The sequence below is a fragment of the Manis javanica genome, chromosome 11 (assembly GCF_040802235.1).
Source record: "Manis javanica isolate MJ-LG chromosome 11, MJ_LKY, whole genome shotgun sequence".
In the NCBI taxonomy this organism is placed as follows: Eukaryota; Metazoa; Chordata; class Mammalia; order Pholidota; family Manidae; genus Manis; species Manis javanica.
The window spans coordinates 1,420,920-1,437,737 of NC_133166.1; the positions used below are offsets into that span (position 1 = coordinate 1,420,920).

At 42.3% G+C, this 16,818-nt stretch overlaps 2 protein-coding genes across 6 annotated transcripts in view; one reads left to right on the plus strand and one right to left on the minus strand.

Annotated features, from left to right (window-relative positions):
* The window catches only part of CTNND1 (catenin delta 1), a 43,844-nt gene extending 39,286 nt beyond the window's left edge, over positions 1–4,558 (minus strand). For 3 of the 5 annotated variants that reach the window (XM_036996750.2, XM_017668765.3, XM_036996751.2), the window contains exon 1: positions 4,319–4,550. The gene's annotated coding sequence lies outside the window, so the exon portion shown is untranslated. Of the gene's footprint in view, positions 1–4,318 lie in introns of all 5 variants that reach the window. The other 2 variants (XM_036996759.2, XM_036996755.2) reach the window with 2 other exon arrangements.
* A 6,768-nt stretch (positions 4,559–11,326) lies between these two features.
* On the plus strand, positions 11,327–16,808 carry BTBD18 (BTB domain containing 18). Its single transcript, XM_017668763.3, has 2 exons — positions 11,327–11,450; positions 14,168–16,808. Exons 1-2 carry the CDS (start codon positions 11,327–11,329, stop codon positions 16,213–16,215), a joined length of 2,172 nt encoding a protein of 723 aa, XP_017524252.3. The 3' UTR covers positions 16,216–16,808.
* The last annotated feature ends 10 nt before the right edge of the window (positions 16,809–16,818 follow it).

Below are 16,818 nucleotides of genomic sequence, written 5' to 3' on the forward strand. Positions count from 1 at the left end.
GTGGCTCGACAAATGAGGAACACTGTTCCTGAAGCAGAATAGTTCATGTGGACTCCATTCTCAGTGCTTAATATTTAATACCAACAATAGGCAATTCCAAGTAGAATTAGGTGGAAAAAACTGCCTCCAAAAACACACAATACAATATTACTAAATACAAATCAATCCATACCCTGCGTCCCCCTTGTTTTAATCAGAACATCTGTAATTCCCTTCTCACCATCTCTCTGCTGGATTGTATCAATGTTCTCAATGGGAATCCTTGGTGGCAGCACAGAGCAATCCCTATTTTCAGCTTCTGATGGCATTTAACCCCTTTTTTGAGGAAAAGAACAGCAAATCACATACTGATTACCTATGGTTCATTCCTTAAGGCAAGTTTCTTGCTAGTATTCTAAATTGTCCAGGAAAATTAATTTGGGTTCTTATAAAATCATAAACTTGCCGATAAACTTCGTGAACAAAATCTGAAGTTTCATGGCAGAAGCAGTGAAAAAAAATGCAATTATATCCAAACATACTTTCAAACACTTATGTTCAAAACTATAAACCCAAGCTTCTTACGTTCTCATTAACAAGTATAAAAATCACTCATTTCCATCATGGCTGAAAGCAATACTACCTGGCTGTTGCCTTAGTATGTTCTAGGTAACCAGTTCCTCTCCCTGAAAAAATGGCTTAAGGCTTAAAAAACATTTAAGGTTTCAGTGGTTGAAGTTAACAGCTGTCTATATTATGAAATGAACTGAGTAGAGCCCTTACTTTTTAAACTATTCTTTGGACTGCTTGCCCAGAAAGGAAACAGAATTAAAGAAAAAACGTTAAATCTTCAATTACTTCCAGAAACTTTACTTAAAAATGGAAGGTAGGAGATGCAAAAAGGTTGAACTACAAACTACAGTAGAAGTTTCAATATTGCATAACAGTTTTATTAATCTATGTTGTACTGCTTTCTTTCTCAACTTCCTTCCAGCCTTCCTTAAACAGAAGTCCCTCACTGATTCCCATCAAGTGCTTTATTTTACCAGGGCTTACTGAGCACCTCAGTATATGCCAGACACTAAAAGAGGTGCCAAGAGGATACAGAGGTTAAGACAGTCCCTACACTCAAGCAGCTCACAGTCAAAAAAGTTACAAATAAGTGGACAATTTTGATACAGCGTGATAAACATTATTTGAACTATTGCTACAAGCCTGTTCCTGAAAGTTGGCGGTATCATTCCAAACTACATGCCCGAAAATTCTCTGGAAGAAGAAATTCCTCTAATAATCAAATGAAGTTTGAGGCATTTCTGAGAAGTTTAAGGACAGCAGTGGTACACATATGGAATGACTCCTGTCCTAAAGACTGAGATAATATCCATTCCAGCATATCCAGCTCCCCATGGGCTTTAAAGAAAATGCATTTTTTACATACATTATCCCACCATGGAGGGAGCTGGATATCTAAGTGAGGACTGACCCTCTGCAAGATTAAACAGTCCTTCCTGCCTCTGGCAAGAGCTCATTTTAGTTCTGGCTCATTTCTACTCTCTCTGGAGAAAGGCAGTGTATTAGTGGTTAAGTCCATGGACTTTGTAGTCACTCAGACCAAGGTTTAATCCTGGCCTTGGCCACTTACAGGCAATGTGATTTTTCAGCAAACCTCAGCTTCTCTGAGGCTTAAATTCCTTTCTTTAAAAAATGTTGTTATGGGAAATTACGTAAATAGTTTATGCAAAATGCTTAGCACACAGTAAAAGAAACAAGGGGGTTGTTACAACTTCTTATGAATCTAGTATTATTTCCAAATAAAACATTTTAAAAGGTGGGGGTAGGGGGCAGTTTGGGACAGGACTGGCAGTAACAGCTGACCATCAGATACCAAAATAGAAAGCAATACATTATACAAAGCTAATTATTTTGTTATTCCAATTGACTAGTGATATGTGCTTAATTTATTTATATCCATCCTGTCTCACCCATCCCTAGAGAGCAACCACGTCGTAAACCTCAGGCTGAATTGCAATTACTCAGTTGTTTTTTTTTTAAGGATCTCCAATAGTCACAATCTTTACAATAGCTGAGAGAATGTGTTCTAGCCCCTTTGACTCTCCATATAAGAACCCCAAGGCACTAGAACCCCAACCACCCAAAGACACCCCCACCTAAAACACAGACCATTCCTTAGTCATATAACAAAGAAACCAACAGAATATAGGAGTCAAACAAGAAGAGAAAAATCTGCACAACACATACTTACTTGTCATTTTTTACTCCCAAAATAAATTGTGGAGCCAAACAAAAAATAAATGATTTACTTCCTCGCACCTCTTACATTTCCTGAAAGAACTAGTAGAGGTGAGGTAAAACACAAATCTCCCATCTTATCATCCAAAAGACTTTACAGTATATACACCAATCAAAACAATGCCTCAGTTAGTGGAAACAGTCCTGGCCGCTAGTTAACGAGGATGCTCACTGCAGCTACACAAAGCCCAATATTTAAAGCTGGACCCACACCACCACCAGTCAGTCATCCAGAACCTGTTTCCAAACTGCCTTTGTACTCAGACTCCCTCATCCCTCCCCCTAAAGGCTGAGTGGGGAACCCACACTCTGGCAGCAACAGGGCCAACCCTCCAAACATCCACCGGGAAGCTCCCTCAGCTGGACTCAGGGCAGGGGGGAACATTTTAAAGAAAATTTGAAAAATATTAAATAAGAACTGCAGTCCAACGGACTGTACACATTGTCTCTTTTTTTTAAACTGCATTTACTATAATTATAGATCCAGATATTAAAATTTTGCTACAGCTCTAACAGATTTTATTAAAAGGAGGAACAAAATTCTGTTTCCTCTGAAGCCACAACCTCACAATGATGAAATTATCTTTCAAGAAATACTCTCCTTATAGAAAAGAAATTCAAGGAAGTGTTCTCGTCTAAAAAAAACTAAGGGGGGGGCACAAAATCAGAGGATTATTAAAGATACACACCAGTTGAAAGCTAATGAGCAGCTTACACATTAAGGCCCATCTTGTTATAATTAGGGCAGTATCTATTCCAGCTATAATTTTCAGACCACTTCGCATTTTCAAACATTTTCAAAGGGAGAAGAGAACACCCAGTTTTCAGCTACTGATGAGTTGGCTATATAATTATCTAGAATCAGTATTTCTGCAAGAATGTATTTGGAAAAACACAATCAAAACAAACCTTAAGATTAAATATAGGATATGCAAGCACAGTCATGGGCCTTTGGCTGTTAAAAGATTAATGATTTCACGGCAAATTAACCAAACAAATAACTCACCCCAAGAAAACAACTTTCAGTTTGGTTTAAAAACAGTAATTCCCCTTGTGCTTTCTCAAATGCATTCTAAACACTAAAGTTTGTAGTAAGTCTTTTCTTTTAACCTAACTTTATTTAATCCATGGCTCTTTCAGAGTGCACAAAGCTAAAAATATTTTCAGGTGTGCTGCCACTTTATTCTGGTGAACTAAAAAAGGCATGATTAGAATTTCCTTATACCTTTAAGCACAGAAACCAATGTTTTTGTATTTGCAAACTGAACATACAACACCTCAACAAATCTTTACCGTCAAAGGTAATTTTAGGAGGAAAGGTATGGTGATGGTGATTCAGTTAACATACATTCATTTGTTTTTATAAGGCAATGCAGGGAGACTACTGTCTAGCAGGAGAATGCGGCTCCCACCCAGAGCACCTGGAAAAGTGAAAGAGGGATCCACCCAGGAACAACAGGGCTGAAACCGATCTGGGCTGTTCAAACTCTCTGGGGGAAAAAACACACGACCTTAAATTTAAGCTGCAAAGCTCCCTGCAAGTTTCCACTACCACAAATGTAATGATTAAAAAAAAGTTTTGAAACATATGAACAACCATCTGTATAACTAGCTTCCAACCTGGACAAATTCCTTTCCCAACCCACAAACAACATGCCAAAAAAAGCCAACTTTTGGTTTGGGCTCTGAAAACAGAAGTTAGCTTAATCCAGAAAAAAATCAAATCAAATCAAAGCACACACCAAAATGTAAAAGTACTGAGTTGCTCTCACCCCTCTCAATCTATTCATTTCCCTATATCAGAGACACCTGGAAGTTTCCGGGTCTTGAATATTTTACCTTTTTTGAATATAATAAATACCAAAATTCCCCAAAGTTAGTAGAAAGAAAAATTAATAATTGCTTAAAAGTTGCCCGTCAGCACAGCAGGCTCTCGTTTTTAAATTCCCACTGGTTACCGTAAGACAAAAATCCGACTTGGCTTATCCTCTTTACTCGTCTGTACACACATTTTTTAAAAGGCACACACCTCAAATGTGGACTTCTAAAAACCAATCCTTTAAGAAAGAAACCCACGGCTTCGTCACAGTGCTGAGAAAGACAAATCCAGCAAGGCAGTTGATTTTTCGCCACCTCTTCCTCCTTTCAGGATCTTTCCTGCTCTTCTTTCTCTCTCCCCTCTCTTTTTTTTCTCTCAGATCCAACACCTAAAATGGAAGTTGCACCCAGCCAAAGGCTAGGGAGCCTGGGTGGTGACAAACTGATCTGGCAGCCCTACCCCCTCGCTTTCCTAAGTGATGTCAGCCCCTGAGAACTTCCAATAGGAGCCAGGCATAAATCAGGGAGCTGATTTTATCCAATAGGAAACTTTATTATAGGAAATTAAAAAAAAAAAGAAAGAAAAGAAAAGGAGAGAGAAACAGGGAAGTTTTATATATATATAGATATATATTTATATTTAAAGTGCAGACTGTACAATCTCTGAGGAATTAGGGCAGAGCTGGCGGGGAAGTAGGGGGGCCAAAGGCACAAGGGCTTTTTAGAATGGCATGGCTGAGCCTCGGTCCTCTTTGATGGTTGGGGTTCTTGCTCCCTCTCCCTTTCCGGGTGAGGAAATGAAAAGAGCTGATTTTATTTGCCTGGTGCTGTTCGGTTTGTAGCCTTCTACCCCAAAGCATTTTCTCCAAAGAAGACAGGAAGGGAAAGAGAGAGAAATCCTAGATACAGTACTACCGTGTATTCATTAGGATGGTAGGGGATATCTGAGGTAAACTCTTACTTTTATTGTTTTGGTTTAACTGCATTAAAACTAATCAGAAAAACAAAAAGAAAGTGCCTGGACTTATTAACAGTTTTTAGTGTCTATACTTTCAACTAGGAGGCTGAATCTACAGGGCTGGTGAGAAAACTCACATCTTCCCATTTGTCCCCAGATAACTGTGGGTTTGAGGGGAGAATAAATGGAATCCAATTAAAAAGCAATATATTTAAAGGATATAACATGTGTAAAGAAAAGTAAATTTCTCATCAAGAAAACTGAATTTCTTTGTGAACTTCAAGCTTAAGATGATCTAGTTCATACATTCTTTTTCTACACATGATCCAGAGGATTATATACGTATTCTTTTTCTGATAATATGTTCCTAGACTTTTAGGCCATGAAGAACAGAGATTTGGAATTTTTTGTACACGCTTGATAAAGATTAATAATATTTAGTTATTCAGTGGTTATTATATGAAAATGATAATGATGAAATGAAAATTTCTCTTTTCTTTCTTACTGAAAAGTCTGATATCTAGACTGTTGCCAAATGAATCTTCATAAAGTTTTCATAATCTAGAATAATGCTTAGGAGCTTAGGTTCTGCAGTCAGACTGCCTGGCTTCAAACCTTCCTCCTAAGCACACTTACTCAAGTAAATGTACTATGACATGACCTTGAACAAATTATATCTCTCTGTACTTTGGTTTCCTTAACTATAAAATGGAGATAATAACTCTCTCTCTCTGACAGAACTGTTGTCAGAATTAAAATACACATAAAGTTCTTAAAATAGTGTATGGTATATAGGATAAACTCACCAAGAGTGAGTTATTGTTATTACCAGCATCTACCCCACCCAAAAACCTGCAGGGGCTCACATTTGCCCACTAAAAGCAACCAATGATGGAGCATCTATCAAATGAGAGGCACTTTGCCCTCATTATCTCTAACTTCTAAAACGCCACCATGGAGACAGTATTACCACCATTTTACAGATGAGGAAATCAAGGCTCAGTAAGACTAAAAAACCTTCCTGAGCTCATGTGGCCAAGTGAGCCCCTCATCAATCTGACTCCAAAGCCCATGCTCTTTACATCACCTTACGCTGTGGTTAAGATAAAGCCAAGTTTCTTGTCTGCTTTAAGGTGCCACATTTACTCATTCAGTACATTACAGTAACACACACTAACGGTAACTGATCCTTATCTATCTAAACTGGAATTCCACTCCTTCCCAGCATGAATGTGCCCTTCTAATCAGGCTCATCTAGACATTATCCACCCCCTCATATTTGGTCTGTAGTCTCACAGACCCTATTTGGTCTAAAGTGGCCAAAAAGGATTTCTCTCGGAAATGCTGTAAGACCAAACAGGCATCACACACTTGTTTGATAGGCTTTAAAAAACTCCAACAGGAAATAAGTATATTCAGCAGAGAGAGAGCCTTTACCCTCATCTAAGAATCTTTTATTACTTTAGCACTCGTTTACCTCTGGTTCTCATCTATTCCTGGTCCTCCATAGCAAGTTCAAAGCCAAAATCATTGCCAAAGGAAAACAATCAGCACAAGACATGTATGTCGAGTCACTGGTTCCTAGATCAGAACCATAATCTAAAATATTCTATAATTTTCTAGAAATAAACTGCTTTTCTTTCATATCACCAGTAACAACTTGCAAGTATTTTGCCTTCCTTTTTCATGTGTGTGTTTTCCTGTCTCTTCCACCAGAAGATAAGCTCCATGAAGGCATGAACAGTGTCTTCCTAGTTCATGGTATATCCCCAGAGCTCAGCCTTATATCTCATATTTAACAACAGATGAGTGAATAAAAGAAGTCTCTTGGCTAACTAGTTATGCAATCCCAGACAAGTCATTTAACATTAATTTATAGATATCATCCAAAATAAAATTATATAAAAACCAGAAAAGATAACTCAGTGGTTTAAAAGTTGTTAAAATTTCAATTTATCTGAAACATCTATCTCCAAACAAAGCATAACAGGGATTATTACTCACTGAGGAAAAAAACTGTTTATATTCAATTAATAGAAAATAAAAAGCTTAGGTCCAGTTGGTTATTTTGAGCACCTACTGTGGGCGATATACTCTTCTAGATGTCAAGGATAAAGAGATCCATAAGTTTCCTGCTCTCAAAAAGCTTACATTCTAATGGGTGGAAAGATAAGATTAAACAGTAAGATGTTAGATGAAGCACCATGCAGAGATTTAAAACAGACCAATGAGAATGCCTTGTAGCTGTTCCAGATTGCACATCATGGACAACTCTCCGCAGAAGTGACGTTTAAGTTGAAATGTGAATGGTTAAGGAGCAGCAACCATGAAAAGGTATGAGCCGATAATAAGTACTAATGCCAAAGCCCTAAAGTGTGGGGCTGAAACACACTGGATTCAGCAGAACCTGTTGGAAATCAGAAGGGGGAGATGGACAGGAATCAGAGTATGAGGACTTCTATAGGTTAGAGAAAGGAATTTTGATTTCATTCTTAAGTACTGGAAAGCCTGTGGAAGTTTTAAACAGCAGAACTTAACTCACACTGAAAAGATCTATTGGCTTATGTGACAAATTGACTTAAAGGAGGGACAAGAGTAAGGAAATTAGAGAAGATCTAGTTGCAGTGACATGGAGTTAACTACAATGGTAGCAGTAAAAATGGAGAGAAGTCAATGGATTGAGGATAGGTTTAGAGCTCCAAGGCTGTTTTTTGTTTTGGGGGAGGCTCTTTCCTTCTTTTGTTTTTGATTTGGTTTTGTTTTTAATGCATAAAATATTACATTCAGTGCTTAGTTTTACAACTCTCAAAGCTTAACTTCCACAGCCACAAACCATCACACTTACACACAAAGGAAAACAAGATACCATAAAATAGTGAAAGATTAAGAGCTAGGCAATAAAATTGTGTTAAAAAAATATTAAAAGCCTTATATAGGGCTGAGTGTTGCGCTGTGATGACTCTACTTCTGAAAAAGATTAAAATTATAAATGCCAAGGAGAGGAAATGAAAAAAAATTCAACTCCAAAATAACCCTGGCTATCAATACAGAGGAAAACAAAATATTTTTACTCCTTTCTACCCTCTGGTGGCTACACATTACCATCCAGTTTATCATTTTTGAAGCCCTGGGTGGGATGGCCATTTATCATTCCCTTTAGAAATTCTATTAACACAAGATTTAACTAAAATAGTGTTGGATTAAAAAAAACACACAAGAAGTCCTCTCTATTTCTTGAAAATTAAGCTAATACTGATAACAATATATTTATGAACGGATATAGTATTTACATTTTCCTTAAAACTCCTTAATACTAATCAAGTCTTAATTCCACAGTAACAGATGCCATAAACAAGCATTTTTCTGCCTTTTTTTTCTTGCTTGCTTTCTTGTGTATGTGTGTGCTGACAACATATAAAATCTGTTCTCCTTCTGCTAAGTTTTATGTCCTTTCACGAATTGCTTCCTCTTCAAAATACGACAACTGCAACCAAAAATGTTTTCTGCTCCTTTTTTTTTTCCCCCGCATTAAGAGCAAAGGCCTCAAACTAGGGAAAATATGACCTGACTTGGAAATGTGCTCCCCCACCCCATATTTCAATCTCAGCTTCAATCCCTTTTGAAAAGATGTTAGACATCAGTGGAGACATACTGGAGCAAACTACACCCCTCACCTCTCTGTTTTGTTCCTTTGCAGGTTCCCCTTCTCTCAGGCATCGGTTCAGCCTCCAGCTGGCCTCAGCGGGGGGCCGCTCCGTGTTTATCACCACACACTGTGCCCAGTGGCCTGGGAGGCGGCCATCTTCATCCAGAGCTGGACATCATGCGACGTCTCACTGAAGCCAGGCCCCAGGTCCTAAATCACACAGGGGAAGGAACCGCTGCCCAGATTTATAACGTGGGTTGGCATTCTCTACCTGTTTAATCTTGAGATCGTTTAGTTTTTGGTATCATCCCTGAAAACAGCTCTTTCTAGTTAGCAAGTGCGCTAAATAAATCATCTCTGGAACGGCCCCAGAGCCCACTCCAGATGGGAAGTTCTGCAAGCCCCTCGTCACCAGTTCTCCGAGATTTGGGGTTGTTGGGGAATCTGAAAGGCTTTAATTCAGAAGCTAGGCCAATGACCTTGTTCCAGAACATCCCTGGCCTCAGGAGATACCTAGGTTAGAAATATGGGGGACAAAGCACCAATGGAGTCATCCGGAGGCTTGTTCCTCCAGGAAGCCCGACGTGCTGGGCAAGGCCAACACAGTTCGCAGCCTCTTTAAAGATAAGACGGAGGTGTCCTTCAATGGCCTTGCAACCCACCCTACGGGAGAGTCCCGACTCTCTTTTCAGTGTGTTTTCATCGGGTGCCAAGGGAGAAAACGCCTCCCACGAGAATTCCTCCCAAGCGGACCCTTCCCCCTACCTCTGGCCGCAGCCCGGATTTTCCTCAGACCTCAAGTCCCTCGAGACTTGGCCTCCCGCCGAAAGCGCTCCTCATCCTGTGATTGGCCCTCCGGTGATCCTTCGGCCAATGGGATGACTTATCAGGCTGTCGTAAGCCGAGAGCGGGGGAAGGAGGAAGGACGTCGGGCTATCGCAATGCGCCCTGCGCAAGGTTGGCCCCGCGAGGTGGATGGCGCCTGGCCGCGTGCCGCATAATCTCAGGCCCTCGCCGTCACCACCTCCCAGTGCATGAAGGTGCCAGGATCTGCAGCGGTGCGAGGACACCAGGGAGTGGCTGCAAAGCCCGTGCGGCGGGAGGTGGCAGAGAGGGGAGAACCCTGAATTCGGGCCTCCAGGGCCCCCACGCTCCATTCCCAGAAACCTTTATGCCAAGAGGTCTGTGTTCAAAGGAGTTGGGCCGGGGCACCCGGAGCATGCGGAGCACCCAGCTTTGCAGGGCCTCCTCGAAGCCCCGCTTTTTACGCCAAACCCTATTCCCTTGCTTCTGGAAGAAAGAGGAAACCCTCACGCCCCTGACCTACCTGTGCTGCCTTGCTAAACCTCCCCATGAGAGGTTGGGCTTTGGGAGGAAGCAAGGCAAGCTGGACGGGGGACCAGGCTCAGAGAGGGCTGCGGCAGCAACTCCTGTTGCAGAGCCGTTCCAGGTTGAGCCTGGGGGTAAGGCTGAGTGCCGGTAGATCGGGAAGCTTCCCCAGGGCCCAGCTTTGGGCCCTTGGAACAGCTGCCCATCCTCCATCCCATTTCTCTGGCTGGGATAGGAACTGAACCTACCCTTTCTTAATTTATCTTTCCACTCTTCTGATAGTTTGACCGGAATTATTTGAATCCTCAGTGTCACCTGACAGAAAACTGCATGCCAGGAAAGGAACACCAGCTGAGCAGTGAGTGTGGGGGTTTCACTGCAAAAAGCTGGAAACACAGCCTGAAGTCAAAATACCGTTTCTTTTGGGAGGAGCAGAAAGCTAAACTGTCTTGTTCCTTTCTTTGCCAGGTAATTAACCAGACTGACAAACGCAAAGACCAAATTCCTGGCCAATTTCAGAGCAGAATCAGGCTTGCTTTGGGTCAAGAACATCTGAACCAAGGGTGGCAATGTTCCTATTTCTGTGAGACCGTCCCACCAAGTCCAGCAGCTTCTTTTTACGGTGCACCCTCTGCTGGTTAATGTGATAGAGTGAGCTCAGAGGAAAGAAGGTATTTATGACTTCCTAGAAAATTTTATATTCAGTATTGTTTCTCTAAAAAGTGTAAAATTGAGGATTTTAACCATGAATCAAGGAAATGTGGTGCTCAGGAATAATATAAATAGTTAGCAATGTAGGAGTTGAGTCTCAGTGGTAATGTGAATGAGAAAGGTTTAAGGATAATAACACCATTTTGGAGGTGACAGTTATTATGTGCCAGGCACACATAGTGCTAAGCAATTTTTACCTCATTTAATCTTTAAGACAGCCCTTTGAGTACTGCCATCATTCCCATTTCATAGATGAAAAAAGTGAGACTCAGAGAAGCTAGGTCATATGCCTGAGATTTATACAGCTAGGCTAATAACAGAGCTGAGATTCAGATCTAGGTTTCTCTCTGAGCTCTCACATGTAATCACTGTGATATTCTTTCTTGAGATACCCTGGGCACAATTTCTGGGCTTTTAGTTCCTCAACTCATGGTTATTATCTCCATTTTCAAAATTTCCCTACCATTTCAAAGACAGAAAAACAAATGAGGTATAACTTAGGTGTGCTTCTGAAATGTGTTATCTCATCCACAGGAATCTGATCTGTGAAAACCTAGGTTTGTTAAGAGACCAACATGTGCTCTCCTGCCAGTCCCAAAATCGTATACAGGAATCCCCAGTTCCTCCGGTTAGCTTTTCTGCAGCTTCATCACCAACAACAGAGTGGTGTGTTCTGTGATGTCCTTCTGAAGGCAGAAGGTAAGAAACTAGTGGAGACTCAATTGAAAATTCACCATAGAACTGCTGAACCACTGTGATGTACATTTGAAACCAACATAAAATTGTATATTGACACTAATTTAAAAAAAATTCACCGTAGAATATAAAATGAGTTCAGGGCCGGGGGGTGGGGTAGGGGGAGGACAAAACCAGGAAAATGTGTTATTATTGCCTATTGACCACTGCAAGCTATTTGGTAAAGAGCTGTTTGTTTCTAGGAGTTACTGTTTTTAAGAGTGTAAATGAGACTATTCTCTTTTTCTCTTAAGAAAACTAATTGTAAAGTTTTGTTAGCATAGAAATTCTATAAAACACGGATAACATTGTAAAGGGATGGGTGTGAAGACTGAGTTAGCGTATGTAAAGCACTTACACAGTGCAAGTAGTGTACTGAGCACAGTGTGCTGGACAGTATTATTACATACATTCCCATTTTCTTGTCAAGCTACTGCTTAATTTTTCTCTTGACTTCAGATTGATGAGTTTTGCTGTTTACTGTTAGAACTAAAAATATATAGCTCATTTCCACCCCTTCCCTTTACACTTGAAATGTTATATCAGCATAAGGTAGGCCCTGGTATAGTGTAAAAGGCCCAAGACTAGGAGTCAGACTTTAAATCCTACCTTTGCTATTTAGACTGTGACAAATGGGCAAGTGATTTAATCTCTGGAGATATTCTTCATTTATAAAAAAGAATTATGATAACCAACATTGTGTAGCGCTTCACAGTTTACAGAGCACATATAGTATCTCCTTTCATTCTTGTAACAGCTATGTGAGATAAGTAATGTTATATGATTCAGGTTCTACAAATGAGTGAATTGAACCCTAGAAAGTGACTTGCTTGTTGGTCCTCTTGGTAAGTGCAGAGGTGGGATTCATTCCTTAATTCAAACTAAACAAATATCCATTGCTTATTGTATGCTAGTACACTGTAGTAGCATGGGCATACAGTATATGAGAAGATAAAGTCCCTCCTTGTAAGGAAATCTTGTAAGGGAGTGACATTCAGATAACCAGTGCATTCAAGTAACTGCAGTATAATTAATAATATAGCAGCCTAAGTATAGGCTGATAAAGGAGCACAAAAAAGGAACATCCTTCACAGGCTTGAGGTTGGGGGACAGGGGTTAGTGAGATTTTCTTGAAGGAAATAACTTCTTCGTTGAGATCGGGAGGACAACCAGAAGTAGGAGGAAGTGGGAAAATATTTTTCCCAGGCAGAGAGAACAGTATGTACCAAGATTTAGAGATGTGACCAGAGATTTGTGAGTGGTTCTTTATGGCTAGAGTGCAGATCACAAGTGTTGATCAGAGAGAGGGCAAGAGAAATTAGCAGCAATGTAAGGTCTGAAGTGTTATGCAAAGTAGATCTTGTCCTCAGAACACTGGGAAATGTATTTAAAGGTTTTCAGAAAAAAGTTATTCAGATACCTGCTGTAGAAATAGCACTCAGGACACAAGAGAATTATTGGATTGTTATTGAACCTGGATAGGATGCTGTTGGGGAGTCCAGGAGAGAGAGAATGGTGCCCTAAGTAAGGCATTGAGAATAGAGAAATTTTGGCTTATAAGCTATTAAAGAGCATTTACAAAACTTAACTGCAGTTAAGATACTCCCTGGGTTCCAGTCTTGTCCCTGCTACTTACTATAACCATGTAACTGTGGACATGTTACTTAACTATGCCAGTTTACCCATCTGAAATAATAGCTAGTTCACAGGGTTGCAGTGGAGATCAGATGAATTAATATTGGTAAAACCCTTAAAACATCTGACTCATAATAAGGACTCAAGTACTAGCTTTTTTTTATAATTGTTTGATTAGATGCAATGTGTAAGGCAGAAGGAGGAATCAAAGATTAATTTCTAGTTTTCAGGCTTGGGCAGCTGGGTGAATGGGATACCTTATTTTGAAGTAAGAAACAGGAGGTTTGGGGAGGTACAGAATGATTTCATTTTCTGGAAAGGTTGCATTGGAGATACTTGTGGGACATACAGGATATGGTGTATTTAATACTTCAGGAAAGATATCTGGGCAGAGGTAGATCTGGGAGTCATCAGTAAGCCTTTAATTGAAGTCTTGAGAGAAAATGAGATTGCCCAGGAATTACTCATAAAGTGAGTAGGTGGGTCAGGAGCAATCACTGCCTTACAGGCAATGCCTTGAGGTCAGGAGAACTGGAACCCTGTCTGCACCCAAAGCACATATTCTTGTTATTAGACCACAAGCAGCTTCTATAAAAAAAAATTTTAATTCTCATGTAAGTAAAAAAAAATTATTCAGCAAGTATTTAACCCACTCCTGTGTGCCAAGCAGGGGGTATACCTCAGTGAGCAAGAGAGATGTGGTGTCCGACTTCAGAGCTTCACTTTAGTTAAGGACATGGGCAATTACAGTACAGATAACAATACAATACAATACAGATAACCCGGTGCTCCTGTGCCCAGTAGCCCTAACCTAGACTTGAGTGGGGTGAAGGCTTTCTGAAAGAGGTGAGGTCTGAAGTAGATTTTGAAGGATAAAAAATGTTAGCTAGCTACTAGTGGGTTCCTAACAGGCAGAAGGAAGAAATTTTTCCTCTACCTGAACTTCCATGGAGGAAAACTGAGAGAAGGGGCAGCACATTTGGGCAGTAACATCGGTGCTCAGCCCATGAACATGCTAAGGTAACAGTGTTTGGGTCTCCCTGTAGGTGAGGCAATCCCAGCCCATTGCTGCATCCTGTCAGCCTACAGCCCCTTCTTCACAGAGCGCCTGAAGCGGGAGTGGCCAGCTCCAGGCCAGAAGGTGGTGCTGGAACTAGAGGGGCTGAAGATGAAGACACTTAGGAAGTTGGTGGACTTCCTGTATACCTCAGAGATGGAAGCATCTCAAGAGGAAGCCCAGGATGTGCTTTCTGCTGCCCGTCAGCTCCATGTGTCTGAGCTAGAATCCCTTCAGCTGGAGGGTGGGAAGTTGGTGAAGCCTCCTCAGGGCCGAAGACTGAACCGGAAGTGCTTCCAACCTCCAGGTGCCGCACCAATCACTGCCAGGGTGGTGGCATCCAGCCACTGCCATTGTACTCCACTGCCTGTTACCCAGATTCCCTGCCCTCCTGGAGCAGTGAGATTGAAGTCCTCGGGGAAGGAGGAAGGGCCTCAGGAGAAGAGCAACCGACAGAATGCAGAGAACTGGTCGGGCTCTCTTCTGCTCAAGAGGAAGGCCAGAGTCTGCGGAACTCAAGAAAAAAACTCACCGTCGAGCCACAGTCAGGGACCTAAAGAGAATAAAAGTGACCCTGCTCTTGGTCCTACGGCACTTTCCCCACCCAGCTTGTACCCTTCAGTGAATGAGCGCCTATTGCCCAGAAAAATCAGGCTGAGTCGTTCAAAGCCATCTCCTGATGTTTGTACATCAAAGCCTTCCAGCATTTTAAGTGGACCCAGCTCAGCACCCACAGCCCCTGGCCGGCGTCTATGGCGGCAGAAAAGTGTAAATAAAGAAGCACCAGAAGACAAACAGAAACGACAGAGAGTGAGTCCTCTACAGAGCACCCCAGGCCCGTGTGGTCTTGGAAAGATGGGTGGGAGCAACAAGCAGAGCCCTCAAGTCAGGGCACCAAACTCAGACTCTGCAGAGGAAGGACACGTTGGGAAAGTGAAACTTCGGAAAATTGTCAACGGTACGTGTTGGGAGGTGGTGCAAGAGCCTCCCCTCAAAAGTCCTCAAGACAGCCCTCAGGTCCCAGAACCTGGTGACTTAGAAGAGCCTCCAGGGACTAGGCCCTCCTCAGCTAAGGGGCAGGAAACGCCATCCGCTAGAACAGACCCGTGTCCAGACTCCTTTGTGTGCTCTAGGCTACGAGATATTCTTTCTGCCAGCCGCTCCCCAGACCACCCAGTAGTGAAGTCCGAGGTTGGGTCCAGTCCAGAGCTGGCAGGGAAGGAACCTGGGGTGGCTGTTGATGGCGGGGAGCCCTTTGCATCTGACACAGCCCTACTCGGGCAGCCCTGTGAAGCCGAGGAGTACAGAATCACAAGTGCCGCCGCCACCAGTGAGCTGGAGGAGATCCTGGACTTCATGCTCTGTGGCTCAGACACTCAGCCGCCTCTGGAGAGTCCTGGAGCTGAGGACTGCATGACCCCCCCGGCTTATCACCTGACAGGCACTGGGAAGAACTGGATTGAAGGGGAAGAATGGTGTCTGCCAGACATGGAACTCTGGCCCAGAGAGCTCACAAGATTGGAAAAGGAGCCTGTTAGTGAGAACAGAGAGTCAGATGAGTCCTTTAGCACCCTTGTCATGCCCACAGAGAACGAAGAGCCCATTAAGTCACTTAGCCCCCTAGTCGTGCCCTCTGAGATGAGTGAAGGGGAGGTGCTTTCAGTGGAAAGCTCTTGGACTGGAGACCTGGAAATCACCTGCTCCCAGCCCTCTCAGAGGGACACACTTCTCCATGCTGACTCCCTTGACACTCCCCAAAGGTCCTCTGAGGACCTCTTGCCAACTTGTTCTAACTGGGCGGAAACTGAGCCAGATGAGTCCCTAACTATGGATGAGATATTATACCCTGGTCCAGAGGCAGGCAGGGAGGTATTTAGCAACTCAGAATGGTTGGGCCCACTTCCTGCAAGCTCTGATGAGGAGATCGATGTGGTGGACTGGACATCACAGGGGGGGCTGGTGCCTACCAGTATTCCCTCTGTGTGGCCTGACCCTTCTTCAGAGTCAGAAACAGAGGTGGTAGACATATTAATGTAGTGGAGTGAGGAAAGCAGGTAAGGCACGATAAGGTGGGTAATGTTGGCTAGCAGGTGTATTGGCAGAGGTTGGCACATGCACTGTTCTCTTACACAAGACAGATGTAGCCCTGGCACTATTATAGATCCCTCCTCCCCTCCCCAGGCTTTGGAAGCCCGGCAGAGGTCAAGTAGTTCCATGGAGAGAAAATGTTGAACTTACCCATCTTACTAGTTTGTAATCTGTATTTCAGTTAGTGACAATAAACGGTCCCCAACTCTAGTGGATCATAGGTAACAGCCAAGGCTTTCCAGGTGGAGGCATCTATAGTTACTGCTAATCCAGAAGTTGAGAAAGAACACTCTGTGGTGGGGGTTCTGTGTAAGAGAAAATGTTCCAGAAGGTGGTGTGTGAAGTAGTGCTGGGGCGGAACACTGAACGGGTGGGAGTGACACACTATTGTCCAGTACCTATTGTGGGGTTTTTATCCACTGCCAGGATGGGAAGTCTAGCCACAACCTCTGTGAAGAACAGGAAGATTACTCCCATCATTACTTCCAGTGAATTAAAAGAGATCCAGTTGTTTTTTTTAAATAAAAATTTACTTCTCCCCAGTTTTTAAGG